At 34.8% G+C, this 16907-nt stretch overlaps 1 protein-coding gene across 5 annotated transcripts in view; it reads right to left on the bottom strand.

The window, feature by feature from the left end:
• STIL (STIL centriolar assembly protein) overlaps positions 1 to 16907 on the bottom strand; it is a 58155-nt gene that overhangs the window by 17577 nt on the left and 23671 nt on the right. For all 5 annotated transcript variants that reach the window (XM_087445981.1, XM_014793830.2, XM_014793831.2 and 2 more), the window contains 5 exons: positions 14799 to 14949; positions 12908 to 13017; positions 9005 to 9119; positions 6876 to 7838; positions 1022 to 1187 (listed from right to left, as the gene is read on the bottom strand). In XM_087445981.1, coding sequence (XP_087302107.1) covers positions 1022 to 1187; positions 6876 to 7838; positions 9005 to 9119; positions 12908 to 13017; positions 14799 to 14949 — 1505 coding nt within the window. The remainder of the gene's footprint in view (positions 1 to 1021; positions 1188 to 6875; positions 7839 to 9004; positions 9120 to 12907; positions 13018 to 14798; positions 14950 to 16907) is intronic.

Here is a 16907-nt window from a genome sequence, read left to right as displayed (position 1 = left end):
AACTTTCATTCATCTTTAATAAATGTTTAACTTTGGAATAATACTACATTTACAGAGAAGATAGTACAGAGAGTTCCTGGATACTCCATACCCAGTTTCCCCTGACGTTAACATCTTACGTTACTATGGCATGTTTTTCAAAATCAAGAAACCAGTATCAGTACATTACCATTAACTACAACTCTAGACTTTATCTGGACTTCACCAGTTTTTTCACTAAGGTCCTTTTTCCGTTCCAGGATCCAATCCAGGACATCACATTGCATTTAGCTGGAGTAACTTTTGAACCTACCTCTTCCAACTGCCACATCCAATTAGTTACCAAATCTTATCAACATCCTACATGACTCTTCCTCTTCATTCTTATCATCACCACCCTATGTACTAGACATCTTGTTAGATCCTGGGGACACAAAGACCTTCTTGAAGATTTCATGGTCTAGTGGCGAGTAAACATGTAAACAAATACATGTCATTTACATTATTAACTCATTTTTTAAAAAGGTCTTCAATGCTGCTTACCAAATGAAGTAGACATTCCTTTGTGAAAGATTTAATAAAGGCTCTGCATAACACAGTAATGTAGAGTACTAGACCACTCAGAGCCCTGTGTTTTCTCACCAAACTCATATTATTTTCTCTACCCAATCTGTTCTGCCATCTCTCAATTCCACGTACTAAAATCCTACATACCCTTCAAGACCCAGAATTAATAACACTGTAGAGATGAAACCTCCCCTGATCCCTCAAACCACAGATGACTTCTCTTATTAGAATTGGGTCCAGACCAGGAAAGTAGCAAAAACAAACAATGTATTATGTTATGTGGTTTCATATCTGTTTTCAGATATAGTTTTATTTCATAAAGAGTAAAATTACACAAAGACTTAAACAAGTTATACTCTCATCACCTTGGTTTTGGTTCTATTGGTACCATGCACCAATTTCAATGTAAAAATTTAAAAAGTAGATATGAAAAGCATTTTAAAAAAATTCCTTACAAATAAACAAATGAAATTACCTGTGCTCACAGCAATGCTAACACTTTTTCTCATGTGCAAATCAGGGGAAGACTGTGCTTCCATGGAAACCAACTCCATCCGGCTTGCAGCTTGCACCGTGTCTTCAACAGTGGCTGTCTTAGGGGAACACGGCTGCAGAGACTGTGCTTCCAACAAACGCTGAATCTGTATCAATTAAAAACATACTTGAACTGACAGTGAAGTAATCAACCAAATTGGCAGCAGAGTTTAAAAATGAATTACAGGGCCAGCCCTGTGGCTTAGCGGTTAAGTGCGCGCGCTCCGCTGCTGGCGGCCCAGGTTTGGATCCCCGGCGCGCACCGACGCACCGCTTTTCCGCCCATGCTGAGGTCGCGTCCCACATACAGCAACCAGAAGGATGTGCAGCTATGACATACAACTATCTACTGGGGCTTTGGGGGAAAAATAGATAAATAAAATTATTTTAAAAAAAAATGAATTACAAAGTGTCCCAGTTATAAATAACTTTTACCTATATTCTCTCACATTTCAACTAGATCATACCACAAAACTTATTCAATGTAGAAAATCACTATCATTCATTATTAAAAAGCACTTAAGTGGGTTAAGTGTAAATTTAAAAGTGAAAACACATAGGTGTTTAGATTAGCATTCATAAATTGACACTTGTGTAGAAAAGTCTCAGTGTTAACACTGCAAACCAACATTTTATTCCTATTTCACTTACAAATCAAAATTAACATAGGAGGTATACTCTAATTTTATATACCAAACATCGAACATTTTTTATGCAAGACTCTCCTTACAAAGGTTAATCAGAATTGCCCGTGTTTGGCGATGCTGCAAGTGGAAATATTAATAATAGCTAACACTTACTGAGCACTTCCTGTTACTAAGAGCTTTTACGTATGCTTTTGACAACAACCCTGTGAAGAACGTACTACTATTAACCACACTTTACAAATAAGAAAAGTTGAGGCAAAAATAAAGTTACCTGCCCAGGTCACATAACTAACAAGTAGCAAAGCTGAGGTTCAAACACCAAAAGCTTCCCCTCCTTCTTTTTAAATTGAGATAGAAACCACATACCATAAAATTCATCCAGTTAAAGTATACAGTTCAGAGGTTTTTAGTATTCACGAAGTTTGCAACCATCACCACCATCTAATTCCAGAACATTTTCATCAACCCCCTCAAGAACTCTGTACCCACTGGCAGTTACTCTCCACTGCCTGTGTCCAAAGCCTCTGACAACCATTAATCTACTTTCTGTCTCCAGAGATTTGCCTATTCTGGACATTTTATATAAATGGAACCATACAGTATGTGGCCTTGTATCTTGCTTCCTTCACTTAGCATAACGTTTTCAGAGTTCAATCGTGCTGTAGTATCTATCAACATTTTATTCCTTTTGATGGCTGAATAATATCCTATTGTATGAAATGTCATATTGTATTTATACATTCATCAGCTAACGGACACTGGACTGTTTTCATCTCTGGCTATTATAAATAATGTTGCTATGAACATCTGTGTATAAGTTTTTGTGTGAGCATATTTTTTCATTTCTCTTAGGTATATATGTAGGACTGGAAGAGCCTCCCTTTTTAAACACTATGATTTTCTATTTCCCAACAAATTATACTATTGTGTTCAACTCATCTCATTAATTTTAGCAGATTAACTTTATTATATAGAAAAATAAGTATTATCAATAAATTATTAAGATCAGTAGAAGTATAACCTGCACTAATAATACAAAATACTGGGGCTGGCCCCATGGCATGATGGTTAAGTTTGGCACGCTCTGCTTAGGCAGCCTGGGTTCACAAGTTCGGATCCCAGGCACGGACCTACACCACTCATCAGCCATGATGTGGCAGTGACCTACATAAAAAATAGAGGAAGACTGGCACAGATGTTAGCTCAGGGCTAATCTTCCTCAAGCGAAAAAAAAAAAGAGGAGATCGGCAACAGATGTTAGCTCAGGGCTAATCTGTCTCAAGCAAAAAAAAAAAATAATACAAAATAGTATATGTACTTATTATAGTGATTTGGAACATGGGCTTTGGTGTCATAAGGACATAAGTTTAAATTCTACTTTGCTACCTTTTGGAAAACCTATTTAACCATTATGAGCTTCAATATTACCTAAAACTAAGGTAGTTGTGAGGATTAAGAAATAAATAAAATAGTTGTAATTTGTTGAATGTTTACTATAGCCAAGTCTTACACTAAGCACTTTATACATATATATACTAATTCATTTAACCTTTAAATCTACATATAATACCAATCATTGCTCCCAATTTAAAATGAGAACAGTGAGGTTTAGAGAGATCACATAGGAAACACTTGCCAAAAGATATTACAAAGCTATAGTGATTAAATTGAATGGTACTGGTGCTGGAATAGACAGGCAGATCAATGGAGAACACAGTACAGAAACAGATGCAAACACATGATACTTTCATTATACAATAAAAAATACATTTCCAAATCATTAACAAAAAGATATACTATTCAATAAATATATGGGGCCAGTCATCTGAGGATTAAAAAGAAAAAAATCTCATCTCATACATCAAAATAAAATAAAGCAACAAATATAATCCTGGAGGGGGAGGGAGAATGAAGAATAAATATTTTATAATCTTGAAGGGAAGAAAGCTTTTCTAAACACAATACAAAATCCAGAAAGAAAATGACTGATAAATCTAATTATATCTAAACTGGAATATTCTGTATAAAATAGTTAAAATGCAAAACACTTAAGACAAACTGTAAGAAATACTTACCACACATATATGGTAAAGAATCAATTTCCTTAATATACAACAAGCTCTTTTAAATTAATTAGAAAAAGACTTAATAGAAAAATGGGTAAACAGAGACTTTACAGAAAGAAAATACAAGTGGCCAATAAATAGTAAAACGATCAATCTTACTTATAATAATACAATGCAAATTTAAAGTTTTTATTTATAAGACTGATAATAATTTAAGAGTTTGGTATGACCAATATTGGAGATGTGGAAACAGTTTTGGAGAATTAAATTGGTGTAACCTCTCTGGTGGCCATTTTCAATCACTCAAGTTACAAAATATGTATTAAGCAACTGTTATAAGTGAAGTAGTATGCAAGGTGCTAAAGAACACAGTGATGAATCTTGTAAGCTCCCACCCTAGAGCTCCCTAGAGACAAAAACCAAAAGCATGTAATTAAGGCCTGAATGATGAGAAGGAGCCAGCCATTAGAAAAATCAAGCAAGGGGGACATAAGGTAAGCTTTGTGGTAGATATGTGGAAGAAGGGTGTCAGTAAGGAAAGAAAAACAAGAGACAATTCTTAAAGACTAAAGTGGAAACATGCTCATGTTTTTGAAGAACAAAAAGCACACCACTACAGCTGAAGTGTAGTAAACATGGAAGTGGCAAGAGATGAACTAGGAGAGGAAGACAGAAGCTGAATTCAAAGGGTTTTGAGGGCAACGTAAGGATTTAGATTTTATTCTAAGTGCAATGGAAAAACCCTGAGAGTTTTAAGCAGGAGCCCTATGATCTGACTTGAGCTTTAAAAAGATGGCTGTGGTGCTTCCAACTGCAGGAAACATGAGGGGACAGTACCGGAAGCAGCATGTATGGATAAGAGAAGACAATGGTTTGAATTAGGGTGGTAGCAGGAAAGATGGTAAAGAATAGTTAAGTTCAAGATATATCTAGAAAGTAAAACCTGGGTTTTTGACACCTAGGATGTCGGCCTGAACGATGGGATAAGAAGTGATGTCATTAACTGAAATAATGATAATGAAAATAATAGTAATAGTTAACATTTACTGAGCACTAACTATATGCCAGGCACTATTCTAAGCCATTACCTAGTAACTCTTCAATCCTTAGAACTCGATAAACTTATACATATTCTTATTTTGCAGATGAGAAAACTAAAGTCAGAGAGGTAAAGTCACTTGCCCAAGATGGCGTAACTTATGTTATAGCAAAAGAACCCAAGGAGTCTGGTGACAGAGCCCACTCCCTTAACCACTACACTAAAATGAGACTTGGACTATTAGGAGAGGAACAAGTTTGGGTATCTTTGAATATTTAACATGTGTGTTCTTTGACTCCACACCTTAATTCTAGGGATCTATGCTACAGAGATACATGAACATATGCAGGGAGATAGAAGTTTAAGAATGCTCAATGCTGTACTGTTTGCCAAAGCAGAAACTTTAAACTGTTGAAATAATCAATAGGAGATGAAATAAAAAATTTGCTTTATATCATTATAATGGAATCCTATAGAGAATAAGATAGTTCCATATATACTTAAATAGAAACTGTTATGAAACTTTTCAAAAATTTTAACTAAGATGGTACCTAAAAAAAAGGAAAAAAATTCACATGAGCAAAATATTCTGTGTATTTATCACAGGAGAATTTTCTACATCATATTTTATATTCTCCAAGTATAATGACACAGATAATCTAGACTAAAGCCAACAGTCTATAATTTACATTTTAAATACATAAATCCCCAAGTAACTAAGATTTCTAAATAGCTTAAGAGATCTTTTCAGCCTTTATAAGTCTTTTTCTTCTTTTTTTTTGTGAGCAAGATTAGCCCTGAGCTAACATCCATCGCCAATCCTCCTCTTTTTGCTGAGGACGATTGGCCCTGGGCTAACATCCGTGCCCAACCTTCTCTACTCTATATGTGGGATGCCTGCCACAGCATGGCTTGACAAGCGGTGCGTAGGTCCACGCCCGGGATCCAAACCTGAGAACCCTGGAGCGGCTGAAGCAGAGCGCAGGGACCCAACAGCTATGCCACTGGGCTGGCCCCAGTCTTTTTTTTTCAACAAGACAGGAGATAAATGAGAAAGATTTCTTTTCAAAGTGAAATATTTAGCTACATTAAAATTTTGTCTAATGTTTATAATTTGTTAAAATTCAACTTATATTTTACAATTTCAAAGAATTAACCTTCTAAGTTTAAAAAACAGCAAGGCTAAATTTTTCTCAGGTGTCCTAAAGCATTTTTTAGCAGAATTTGAAAAATGTGATTTTATAAAACAAAGATTTAAAAAATTTTATAAAACAAAGATTTAAAAAAAAAAAATCACACGTATACATGCCCATTATACATATATTTGTGTAGTTAAAGGATCATGGAAAAAATATGAAAGAATGTATTTCAAGTTGTTTCCATTGGTACAGTGGAAAGGAAGGAGGGTGGGGATTTGTGGTAGAAATGTGGAAGAAGGGTGTAAGGAAAGAAAAAAGACAATTCTTAAAGACTAAACTGTGCAGATATAATTAAAAGACTAAGAACTTTGCCATAAAGGACTGAAGAACGGAAGCACTGCAGGATAGAATGAGTGAAACAAGTCTAGTATAGACACAGAGAAGAGGTTCTAAAACTATTATGTACACTAGCTAAAGATTAGTATACATACTATACAGTTAACAAACCAGAACTGTATCAGAATCCATTGTGCAGGCTTTATATTAAGTTGTATATAAAGGTTTAGTAAATTATATAGACTTTTCATTAGAGACAAAAAACAAAATAAAAGTACAATTGTCCTGTAGGTTAGGATATGCACAAGACAGAGAAGAGAAGGCTTGCTTTCTAGTCCTGGTTCTACTCCTAACTAGCAAGGTGTCATTGGGTAAATTATTTTCTCTCCCATCCTCATTTTACTTACCTGTAAAACAAGAGGGACTAGAATTCAGTTTCCAAGATGCCTTTTAGTTCTGACATTCTACAATTCTACTCCATAAAACATAATTACTGCAGAATTGCCAGTTATTTTTAAGAAACCAGATTAATACCAAGAATTTAAGAGAAGTAAGAAAGCTAGCAAACCTGTGCCTGAAGCAGTCTCAGCTGTCTGTCTTGTTCTGTAAGGAACCTATATGCATCCGGAGATAGTCCCATCATTCCATTATCCGACCCAGTCTTGGGTGTGTGCATGCATACTGCACAAGGCTGTGGGTTACACGAGTCCACATGTGAAGGCAGTCTTGCCACAGGTGATGGTTCTACATTGCTGTGGGGAGAACAACCACCCATGCTTCCCTGAGGTATCAAGGCTATAGGACTACTTGAAGAATAGAACGCATTATGGTACAGAGCTGGACATCCACTTGGGTGAAATAACGAATGTTTTTGAAGGGCTTCAGACTGGAGGTCTTGTACAGATCCCACCGTAGTCACTCCTTGCCAAGAATTTATTGGACTACATTGAATATGATGCTGACAACAACTGCAAACTTCTCTGGAATAGTAAGACAGTGGTGGGGGAGTAGGTATCTGAAGTTCCATCGGTCTTCCTGAATTATGGAGTGAAAAAACAAAATTGTGTGGGTGGGTCTGAGAGGCAAGAGAAGACTGCCTGGAATTAAATGTGGAGGATCTTATAGGATACTCTTCTTTGTGTACATTTCCAGCAGAAACTGTTTGTAGCTTGTCAGATATATCAGGAGATGGCCCATTAAGAGAAAATGGTTTAACACTGTTCCTAATATAGGAGTTCCCTTTCTTACAGATAGATGGCTGTCTTACTTTGCAGTGTCTCAAAGGAGCAGTGCCCTGGTTTAAATGATTTGGCAGCCCTCCCAAGGAAGGCTCTCCAGCTTCAGTTTCTGGGCTGTGTTTCTCACCATAAAGCTGGGGTTGCAATGACTCCAAGTGTTCAGAGTGGTTAACCAACAAAGGAGGACTTTCATTATTCACCATTTCCAATGGGTTAGGCAGAGGGTTTGATTCTATGAAATCGCCATCCAACACAAGTGAAAGTTCAGGAACTGATGGTTGGATCTCAGAAACCTATAAACGGGAAATGTAAGAAGAAAAAGTATTTTTTAGGAGAAAGATATATGCTTCATTTTCCTTAGACTAGTATTTCCCAAATTATATCCAGTTACATATTAAAAAGTGTTTATTCTTTATTTAGACGGTTGACAAATATTTTCTGGGCATCTTCTATGTGCTAGGCACTAGGAATACAATTGTGAGCAAAATAAACAAGGTCCACGCCCTCACAAACTTACTTAACGATGGAACTCCTTTTATTGGGACACTGATTAATGTTGCTTAGATCACAGAATACAATATGGGAAACTTTTATAATAGACTTTTTTTTTCCATCTCTCTGCAAAAAAATGATCTGAAAAAAAAAATCTGCAGGATGTTTCAACAGATCTAGTAGCAAATAATGTTTCTGCATCTTAAAAAAGGCTCTTCCCATAAATATTTCAGAATACTTTTCTACTAAGTAAAATTATTCACTGTTATTCTTTTTACTGAAATCAACTAAAAGAGTTAGAAGAGAGCAGAAGAGTAAACAAAATACTCACTGTAGTGCATTTGGTTAGAATTTGATATTAATTTAAAAAATTTTTTCTCATTCCTTTTTTTCCTAATAAGTAATTAGTCCACTTAAGGCACAACAATTCTAAGATAACCTACTGGTTGGCCGCAATCAAAAAATTATGAATTATGACAGGGGTTATTAGCAATCTCCAAAAGCAAGTAGAATGTGTTCTCAGAATATGGTAACAAGAACCAAAGTCAAGCTCTGGTGATAGTATAGAATGTTGAGTCTACAGGGGTTAAAAGCACTAGATTCTGAAATCAAACCTCCTGAATTACTAGCTTTATTGAATTCCAAGCCTCCGGAATTCCAGCTTTACTACTTACTAGTTGCGTAATCCTGGGCAGGTAACTTAACCAATCTGTGCCTCAGTTTTCTCTGGGAATAATAATTATATGTATTTATTACAATATGTGTACATATGCACATATATTATTACATATAATAATTAGATGTACCTGTGATGAATATATATAGATAAAGCCATATAGATATATAGGTAGCTAGATATATCTTAGAATGAAACAAATAAGTTTTAGGTAGTATTATTGAGTGCTTTAACATGAAGACTTTTAGGTTTCTAACCACAAAGGTGAGTTCTTTATAAGATCGGTGATACCTTTTGATTCACTGGATGAGGACTAGGAATTGGTCTTGGAGAAAAGTCTTCATCTTCAACACCAGAGTCATGATCATTTGTTGGCATGTTCCCTGGAGATGACTTTCGAGACGACCTAAAGAGTAGAGGGGAGACAAGAAAAGTCTTCAGTAATTTAGTGTTCATTTGTTTTTTCTTTTTGAAAATGAATAAAGTCCTTTAATATGCCACAGTAGTAGCTGGATCATTTAATTTAGTGTCTAACAACCACAAATTATTTTCTTTTCCAGGCCAATGTTAGTTGCCCAGGAAAGGTGGCCCAGTCAGACTCATGCATAATAAACTACCTCCTTTGCCTGATCACGGCAAGTTTAACCCAATTACTCTCAATGTCATAACAAATCAACAGTTACTGAGCATCTTCTGTTGAACCACTTTGAGGAATGTAGAAATAAATAAGACATAGCACTTGCATCACAAAATTTATAATCTGGTGACAGAGATGTACACTCACTGTATTAAACACACAGCATTAAACACTCACTGTGTTAAAAAGGAAAATTGAGTAAGGAATTACATTTTCCTATGTACTTTTATCTGTGATGAGAAAATACTTTGAGAGATTAATTGATGTACCTCCTCCCATTTAGTCAGTTGTAGTCATTGTGTCACATGTAGCATGCCCCAAGGAAACACAGAACAATTTTGAGTGGTAGTACTGCAGTTTCAAAAGCTGAAATTAGAGTTTAAGACTAAAATTTAGAAGACTATATGCATCAGGTTTTTTTACATCATAAACTAGATACAGTCTCAATAGGTTAGGGAAGAAGAAAGAAAAGCCAGAAGAAAGCTAAGCAAGCTTAGACATTAATGGAATCCCTAAGAAAGGGTCCTGCATCCTGTCTCCCTGGCAGGGAGAACAACAGAAACCCCGAGGTAGATTTGGAAGATCTGACAGCAGAAGAAACCTTTGCCCCAAACCCTGGTAGTCTAGAGAGGCAAACACTCCCAGAGTTCTTTCTGTGCCAAGGTGCTGCAATGAAACAAGAAGAATGTCTGCATGGTTTGCACCAGTCCCACAAAGCTCTCCCCCACACCCAGAAATGACACGGAGAATACAGAATGATATCATGAGAGTAGTATGAACATGACACAGAGCACCAGCGACCTGAACAGGGTAAGGAGGTCACAGCAGGAACCTGCACAAACCTACTGTCAAAGACCAGAGGCAAATGAAAACATCTCAGCAGATGGCAGCATGGATGGATGATAATCATGTTACCCCACATCACCGGTACTGGCACAGCGTTAGTCCCTCTAACTTACATATAACCTCAGAGGAAAGAAGATAAACAGACCTTGAATTGACTGAAATTTAGTTTCTATAACCCAGTATAATGAATAGGGGCTCAAAATAGAAATTAAGTTCAATTACTTTTAAAAAGAAAAAAAGTTACATTTTTTTGTACACTTGAGTTTGTGGCAAGGAATTAATATTTGCTATATACTTATGATAAACACACACATAAAATTTCTGACATTGAGCAATAAAATCCATTTCTGAGCTTTTTTAGCACCCAAGGCAAAAACAAAAAACTTTATGTTGTATAATTATAATACCAGTTCTCTAGGCAGGACAAACACTTTACTAAAATCTTAAAATGACTAATCCTTCTTAAAGCTTTGGTCCGAGTTGAAAATAGACAAGGTTTCCAACAATAATGTTAAAAAAATTGCCAGTGTCTCAATTTGGCTTTTTCTTCCATAAATATTCAATAAAATCTTGAATAAAGCCTTAAAACTTAAGACAGTGAAGGTGTCCCTGCAAAGCTATAAGAATTTAGTTTTCTGATGACCTAACCTGTTTCAAGGATAATTTAAAATGCTCAAAGATGGAGAGGGTATACCTCAGACATCTTCCTAATCCTCAGAATCTGTGAATATGTTACCATGCATGGTAAGAGCGAGTTTGCAGATGTGTTTAGGTTAAAGATTTTGAGATGTGGCGATTATCCTAGGCTCAATGTAATCACAAGGATCCTTATACAATGCAGGCAAGAGGGTCAGAGTCAGAGAAGATGTGAAGATAGAAGCAGAGGTCAGAGAAAGAGATTTGAAGATGCTATGCTGTTAGCTCTGAAGATGAAGTAAGGGGCCACCAGACAAGAAATGTAGGATGTTGGGGAATAAACTGCTGGAAAAGGGAGTAAAATAGATTCTCCACTAAAGCTTCCAGAAGGAATGTAGCCCTACCATCACTTTGATTTTAGCCCCAAAGATCCATTTTGGACTTCTGATCTCCAGAACTGGAAGATAATAAATTTGTATTATTTTAAGTCACCAAGTTTGTGGTAATTAGTTAGAGCAGCAACAGGAAACCAATACAGATACAGTCATAATTCCCATTTTACAGATGGGATACTGATGTTTAGAACCAGAACTTGAATACAGATATGTCTGATTCCATAATCTGAACTCACAACTACTAACGTTATACAGCCTCTATAAATAGTTGGCATAGTTGGCATCTATTTTAAACTTGTATCCCAGTTAATTTCCACCTATAGAATCAAGTGTTAACAACAGATGAATGAATGCTATAAAAAAAGGTCAAACCATTTTCTCAATAATTGCCATAATCTATAATGAATCTTATACCTGCTGTTTCTCATGCAAGACACTAAACAGATAGTATTAAAGGGGTCCAAAGACAGGTTAAAGTTATAGTCAAAAAGTTGAGAAAAGGACAAATCAACTGCTGGGCAAGTTAAAAATAACAATAGTTTCTGAACTACAGAGTCAAAGAATAAACCAGCATTCCAAAGTAACTTTTAAATGAGGTTATTAAATATTTGGCAAATATTAACTTAAATTTATGGACCTCTCAAATAATATGGAGAACATTCAACACTCCAGCACTGGACTATAAATTCCATGAAGAAAGAGATTATGTCCCCATCTGTTTTTAACATCGCCATATTCCCAGCCCTTAGCACATTATCTGGTACATAGTAGAATAAATGAGAAAGCTGGAATAGGGATATGAAGGGTTAATTTTATGTCAACTTGGTTAGGCCACGTACTCAGATATTTGGTCAAACATCATTCCAGATGTTTCTGTGAAGGTATTTTTTAGATGAGATTAACACTTAAATCAGCAGACTCTGAGTAAAGCAGATTATCCTCCATAATATGGGTGGCCCTCATCCAATCAGCTGCAGGCCTTAACAGGAGAAAGACTGACCTCCCCAAGAAGAGAGAACTCTGCAGTTAGAACCTTTGGACTCTAACTGCAACTCTTCTCAGCCTGCTGGTAGATTTTGGACTTGCCAAGCCTTCACAGTTGCATGAGCCAATTCCTTAAAACAAATCTCTATGTATATACATCCTATCAGTTCTGTTTCTCTGGAGAACCCTAATACAGAGAATATCTTCTTTAGCACAAAAGGTATATAGTGACCTAAAAAGTCACAAGCCATTATTTAATTAATATTGCCCAAGTGTATTTGCTTTAAAAGTTTTAAAACAATTTCATTTTTAGGTAGAGAAGTTATTTTTTATAATAGTTTATCTGATAGGTCCAGGTTTTAAACCTGGTTTAAAACTACAAGAAAGGGAAGAATGAACAAAAGGCAAACTAAACAAAACCAGGAGGCTTCTTCCTAAGCCAGATAATTTTCTTGACAAATACTTTCTCCTCCATGTAATAAATCAACTCAAATGAGAACCATATTAGAGCTGTCACTTCATTAAAATTATCATCCAACTTCCAACTATGAAGGAATGCATTTAAAGCAAGGACACCTATGGTACATAAGATATACAAATAGTTTCATCAGAAATAATTGAAGAGTTAATTTAATTACTCATCAAAAACTACAAATGTAATAAAAATACACATGATGATAAAAATATATCTTTTACCTCTTAATTGAAATATTCTTGGAAACTTTATTGAAAAACTCTGTTTCTGCATTTTGGCGTCCAGCACTTAGTTCAAAATGGATTGGATTTTTGTCAGAAGGTTCAACATTCTGAAACGAAGTAAGTCATAGTTTGAGATCTGATTTAAATAAAAACACCAGAGAATTCTATTAAGATGAAAAGTAGCTCTGAAGCACTGGGGAGAGGGGGGCCTTCTGATTTCTATAATTGTAACTTTCCTTTTTTATTATGACTTTTTAAATTGAGATATTGATGTATATAACATTATATTAGTTTCCGGTGTACAACATAATGATTTGATATTTGTCTATATTGCAAAACACTCACCACAATAAGTCTAGTTAACATCCATCACCATATAGAGTTACAAATTTTTTTTCTTGTGACTAGAACTTTTTAAGATCTACCTTCTTAGCAACTTTCAAATATACGATACAGTACTATTAACTATAGTCACCATGCTGTACATTACATACCCATGACTTACTTTATAACTAGAAGTTTTTACCTTAATATTTGGTACAAACCTTCACCCGTTTTGCCCACCCCTCACCTCCAACCTGATGCAACCGCCAATCTGTTCTCTGTATCTACTAGCTCTTTTTTTTTTTTTAGATTTCTCATATAAGTGAGACCATGCGATATTTGTCTTTCTCTGTCTGACTTCTTTCACTTAGCATAATGTCCTCAAGGTCCATCCATGTTGTCACAAATGGCAGGATTTCCTTCTTTTTTATGGCTGAATAATATTTCATTATATATATACATATATACACACCACATTTTCTTTATCCATTCATCCATCAACACACTTAGGTTGCTTCCATGTCTTGGCTATTGTAAACAATGCTGCAATGATCATGAGGGTACAGATATCTTTTCAAGTTAGTGTTTTCATTTCCTTTGGATAAATACCCAGAAGTGGAATTGCTAGATCATATGGTAGTTCTATTTTTATGTAACCTTCTTTTTCAAACTGTCCATTTCCCTGCTACATAAAGGAAAGTGTAAACTTAATTACCTATATTATGTAACTCATTCAATAACTAGGGATTCCATTAAAGTAACTCTGAACTGAGAATATGATCTAAAGAATAAACTAAGTAAATGATATACATCTCTAACATAGAAATAAATTATTAGACTTCATTTAAGATGATTATATTTATAATTAAAATGCAAAAACTTGATTCATGAACTGATACAAACTATAAATGAAAGAAGGCACAAAATAAGATCTGAGTGGAAATACATGGTTATTTAGAGGTACTCAATATTTTTGTAATAAAATACAGAATTTTTTTATTATTAGTCTGAGACAGAGGACAACTAATCATTTTACTGAAAAGTGGTCTTTGAATGTTTTTACATAATGACACTTATGGTTTCAAAGATCTACTTTTTCTGTGACCATCGCTTAGATATATTTCTACGTCTTTTATTAGATACAGCAACAATGGAATTCTGATTTCTAGGATTATATATTATAAACACTGACTTTTAAGTGGGAGAAACTATTTGTTATACCCATACATTTTAAAAATAAAACAGAGCAAAGAAAACACTAAGATCACAAATCAACTCTCAATATCATAAAATGATACTATATATAAATTCCTGATATATTCTTCAAAGGTTTTAAGAAAAACATGGGCAAGTTATTTCCTGTATTATAATTTGGCTTTAGAGATATGGTCTAAAACTTACGAAATGAAATTAACCATAAATGAATAAAGTTAATATTCAATAACATTGATTATAAATAAAGCCTAATAATTTGAGTCACTATTTTAAAGGGTAAAGACTATTGGGTTTAAACTGCCAATACGCAACCCTCAACAGTCATGTGCTAGGTAATCAAATCACTTACTTTGAAAAGATGTAGTGTTTCCTTGCTGGTTAGTAGCTGGAATTGAAGGTCAGGTAACCTGCCATCACAAGGGAGGCATTCGTAAAACTCAGGATCCTTATGTGTCACAGAATAGAGAACTATAATGAAATTTCCAGATTCTGAAAAAACCCTGGAAAAAAATTGCCATTTAATTACAATTTACCAAGGATAACAAGAGTACACTTAAAGAACTCTAAGGGAGTCTCTCAATCTAGTTAATAGACTGACTAAACAATCTAATTTTGTGGAGAAAACTGGGGAGTAAATTTATGTTTACTTTTTATGTTATTGATTTTTAATTTTTAAGATACATTTTATTATGAGACACATATTCCTTGTAAAAACTTCAAACAAAACAGGAAATGTATAAAATAGAAAATGAAAACCACCCCATTCCACTCCCCAGTTTAGTGTATATACTTCCAGAATTTTCCCCTGGGCATACACAAACATCTTATACAATTAAACAAAAATAAGGCCATACCATACACACTATTTGCAATTGCTATGTCTTATCTATCTTGGATTTCTTTCCATGTCACTATTATATATCATACCTCAGACCTCCTTATTCTTTTTTAGTGACTATCCAGTATTGCAACTTATAGATGTGCCATTACTGACTCACCTAGACTTCTAAAAATGGATATTTAAATTATTTGCAATATTTCACTATTATAAACACTGATAAAATGAACATTCATTTTATTACTCACTATATGACTCAATAAATATTTGTAAAGTCATCAAGAGTCCTTAAAATATATACTAAATTATTTAAAAATACTTTTAGTAGTTGTTTCTACTTTGCAAAATGTTGAATGAAAAATAATTTGGGGGGGATATATTACACTATTAACAAAGCAAAGTATTGGAGGTCAGGGAGGCAGAACGCCTACTGCTGAATTCCTCTCTCTGGAGTCAGACAAGAGCACTGCTCGGAACACTGTAAAGCAGCAACCTAGGCTATGTTGAGCAGTGCTGACTCTTCTCTGGTTCAAGGGTTTGCAGTAATTACAGAGTTTAGTTATCAAAGAAATTGCCTAATACTTCAAACTGAACACAAACTAACAGAGAGAACTTTAAAATTAATTTTACCGAACATTTACTGTCAATAAAAAATTAAAGCAAAAGAAGTCATTGATGAAAACTTAACTGTACTAACAAACACACTAAAATAAACATTTAATTTGTTTTATTGCAAATAAAACTAATTGCCTTGTAAAGTTGAAACAAAGTGTAAAAAGTAGAACTGTAAAAGCATCTGAAGAAAATACAAGAGATTTTTTATTTCAATAAATACTCCTGGAGTGGGAAAATCCTTTCTAAACAAGATAGAAAAAGAGATTGATAATTTCGACTTCAAAAAAGTCAGTTTGGGGAAATATCATTAACCAAAGTTAACTGAAATGACAATCTGGGAGAAAAAAAATCTTTGCCATATATGTATGCCATATATATACATACAAAGATACACACATAGAGATATACACACATATATTTTTATAATATATATTTATTACATAAAATCTTTGCCATATATACACACACATACGTATTTTTACAAATATATTTCTGTATTTTATATACTATATATATGTGTATATAGAGAGAGTGAGAAACAGAAAGAGAACTCTTACAAAGCAATGTGAAAAAGATGCACAATCCAATTTAATAACAGTAAGAGACATGAATAGGAAGTTCCCAGAAGATGAGGTTATAAAACATGGGAAAAGACCATTTTTCATCTACCAGATTTGCAAAGATCAAAAGTTTAATAATGGCCTTCCAGTTACCTCTCTGAGGTCTTGCTACTCTCCCTTCCCTCACTCCTCTCCAGCCACACTGGCCTCCTTGCTGTGCTCGAAGATGCAAGGTGATCTTTCACCTACAGCCTTTGCACTTAATGTATCCTCTGCCTGGGACACTGCTCCCGACAGCCACATGGCTTACTCCCTCACCTCAAGTCTTTGCCTCCCTGACCACTCTATTCAAAATTGCGACTCTTTACCTGCCACTACCATCCAGACATGCAACATCCTCTTCTCCTGCTTATTTTTCTCCACAGCACTCATCACCTTGTAAAAT

This window comes from Ceratotherium simum, chromosome 22 (assembly GCF_057802395.1).
Source record: "Ceratotherium simum simum isolate JZ-2026a chromosome 22, ASM5780239v1, whole genome shotgun sequence".
Taxonomy (NCBI): domain Eukaryota; kingdom Metazoa; phylum Chordata; class Mammalia; order Perissodactyla; family Rhinocerotidae; genus Ceratotherium; species Ceratotherium simum.
Note: the sequence above shows the minus strand (reverse complement) of the source record. Positions and strands in the feature narration are given on the sequence as shown.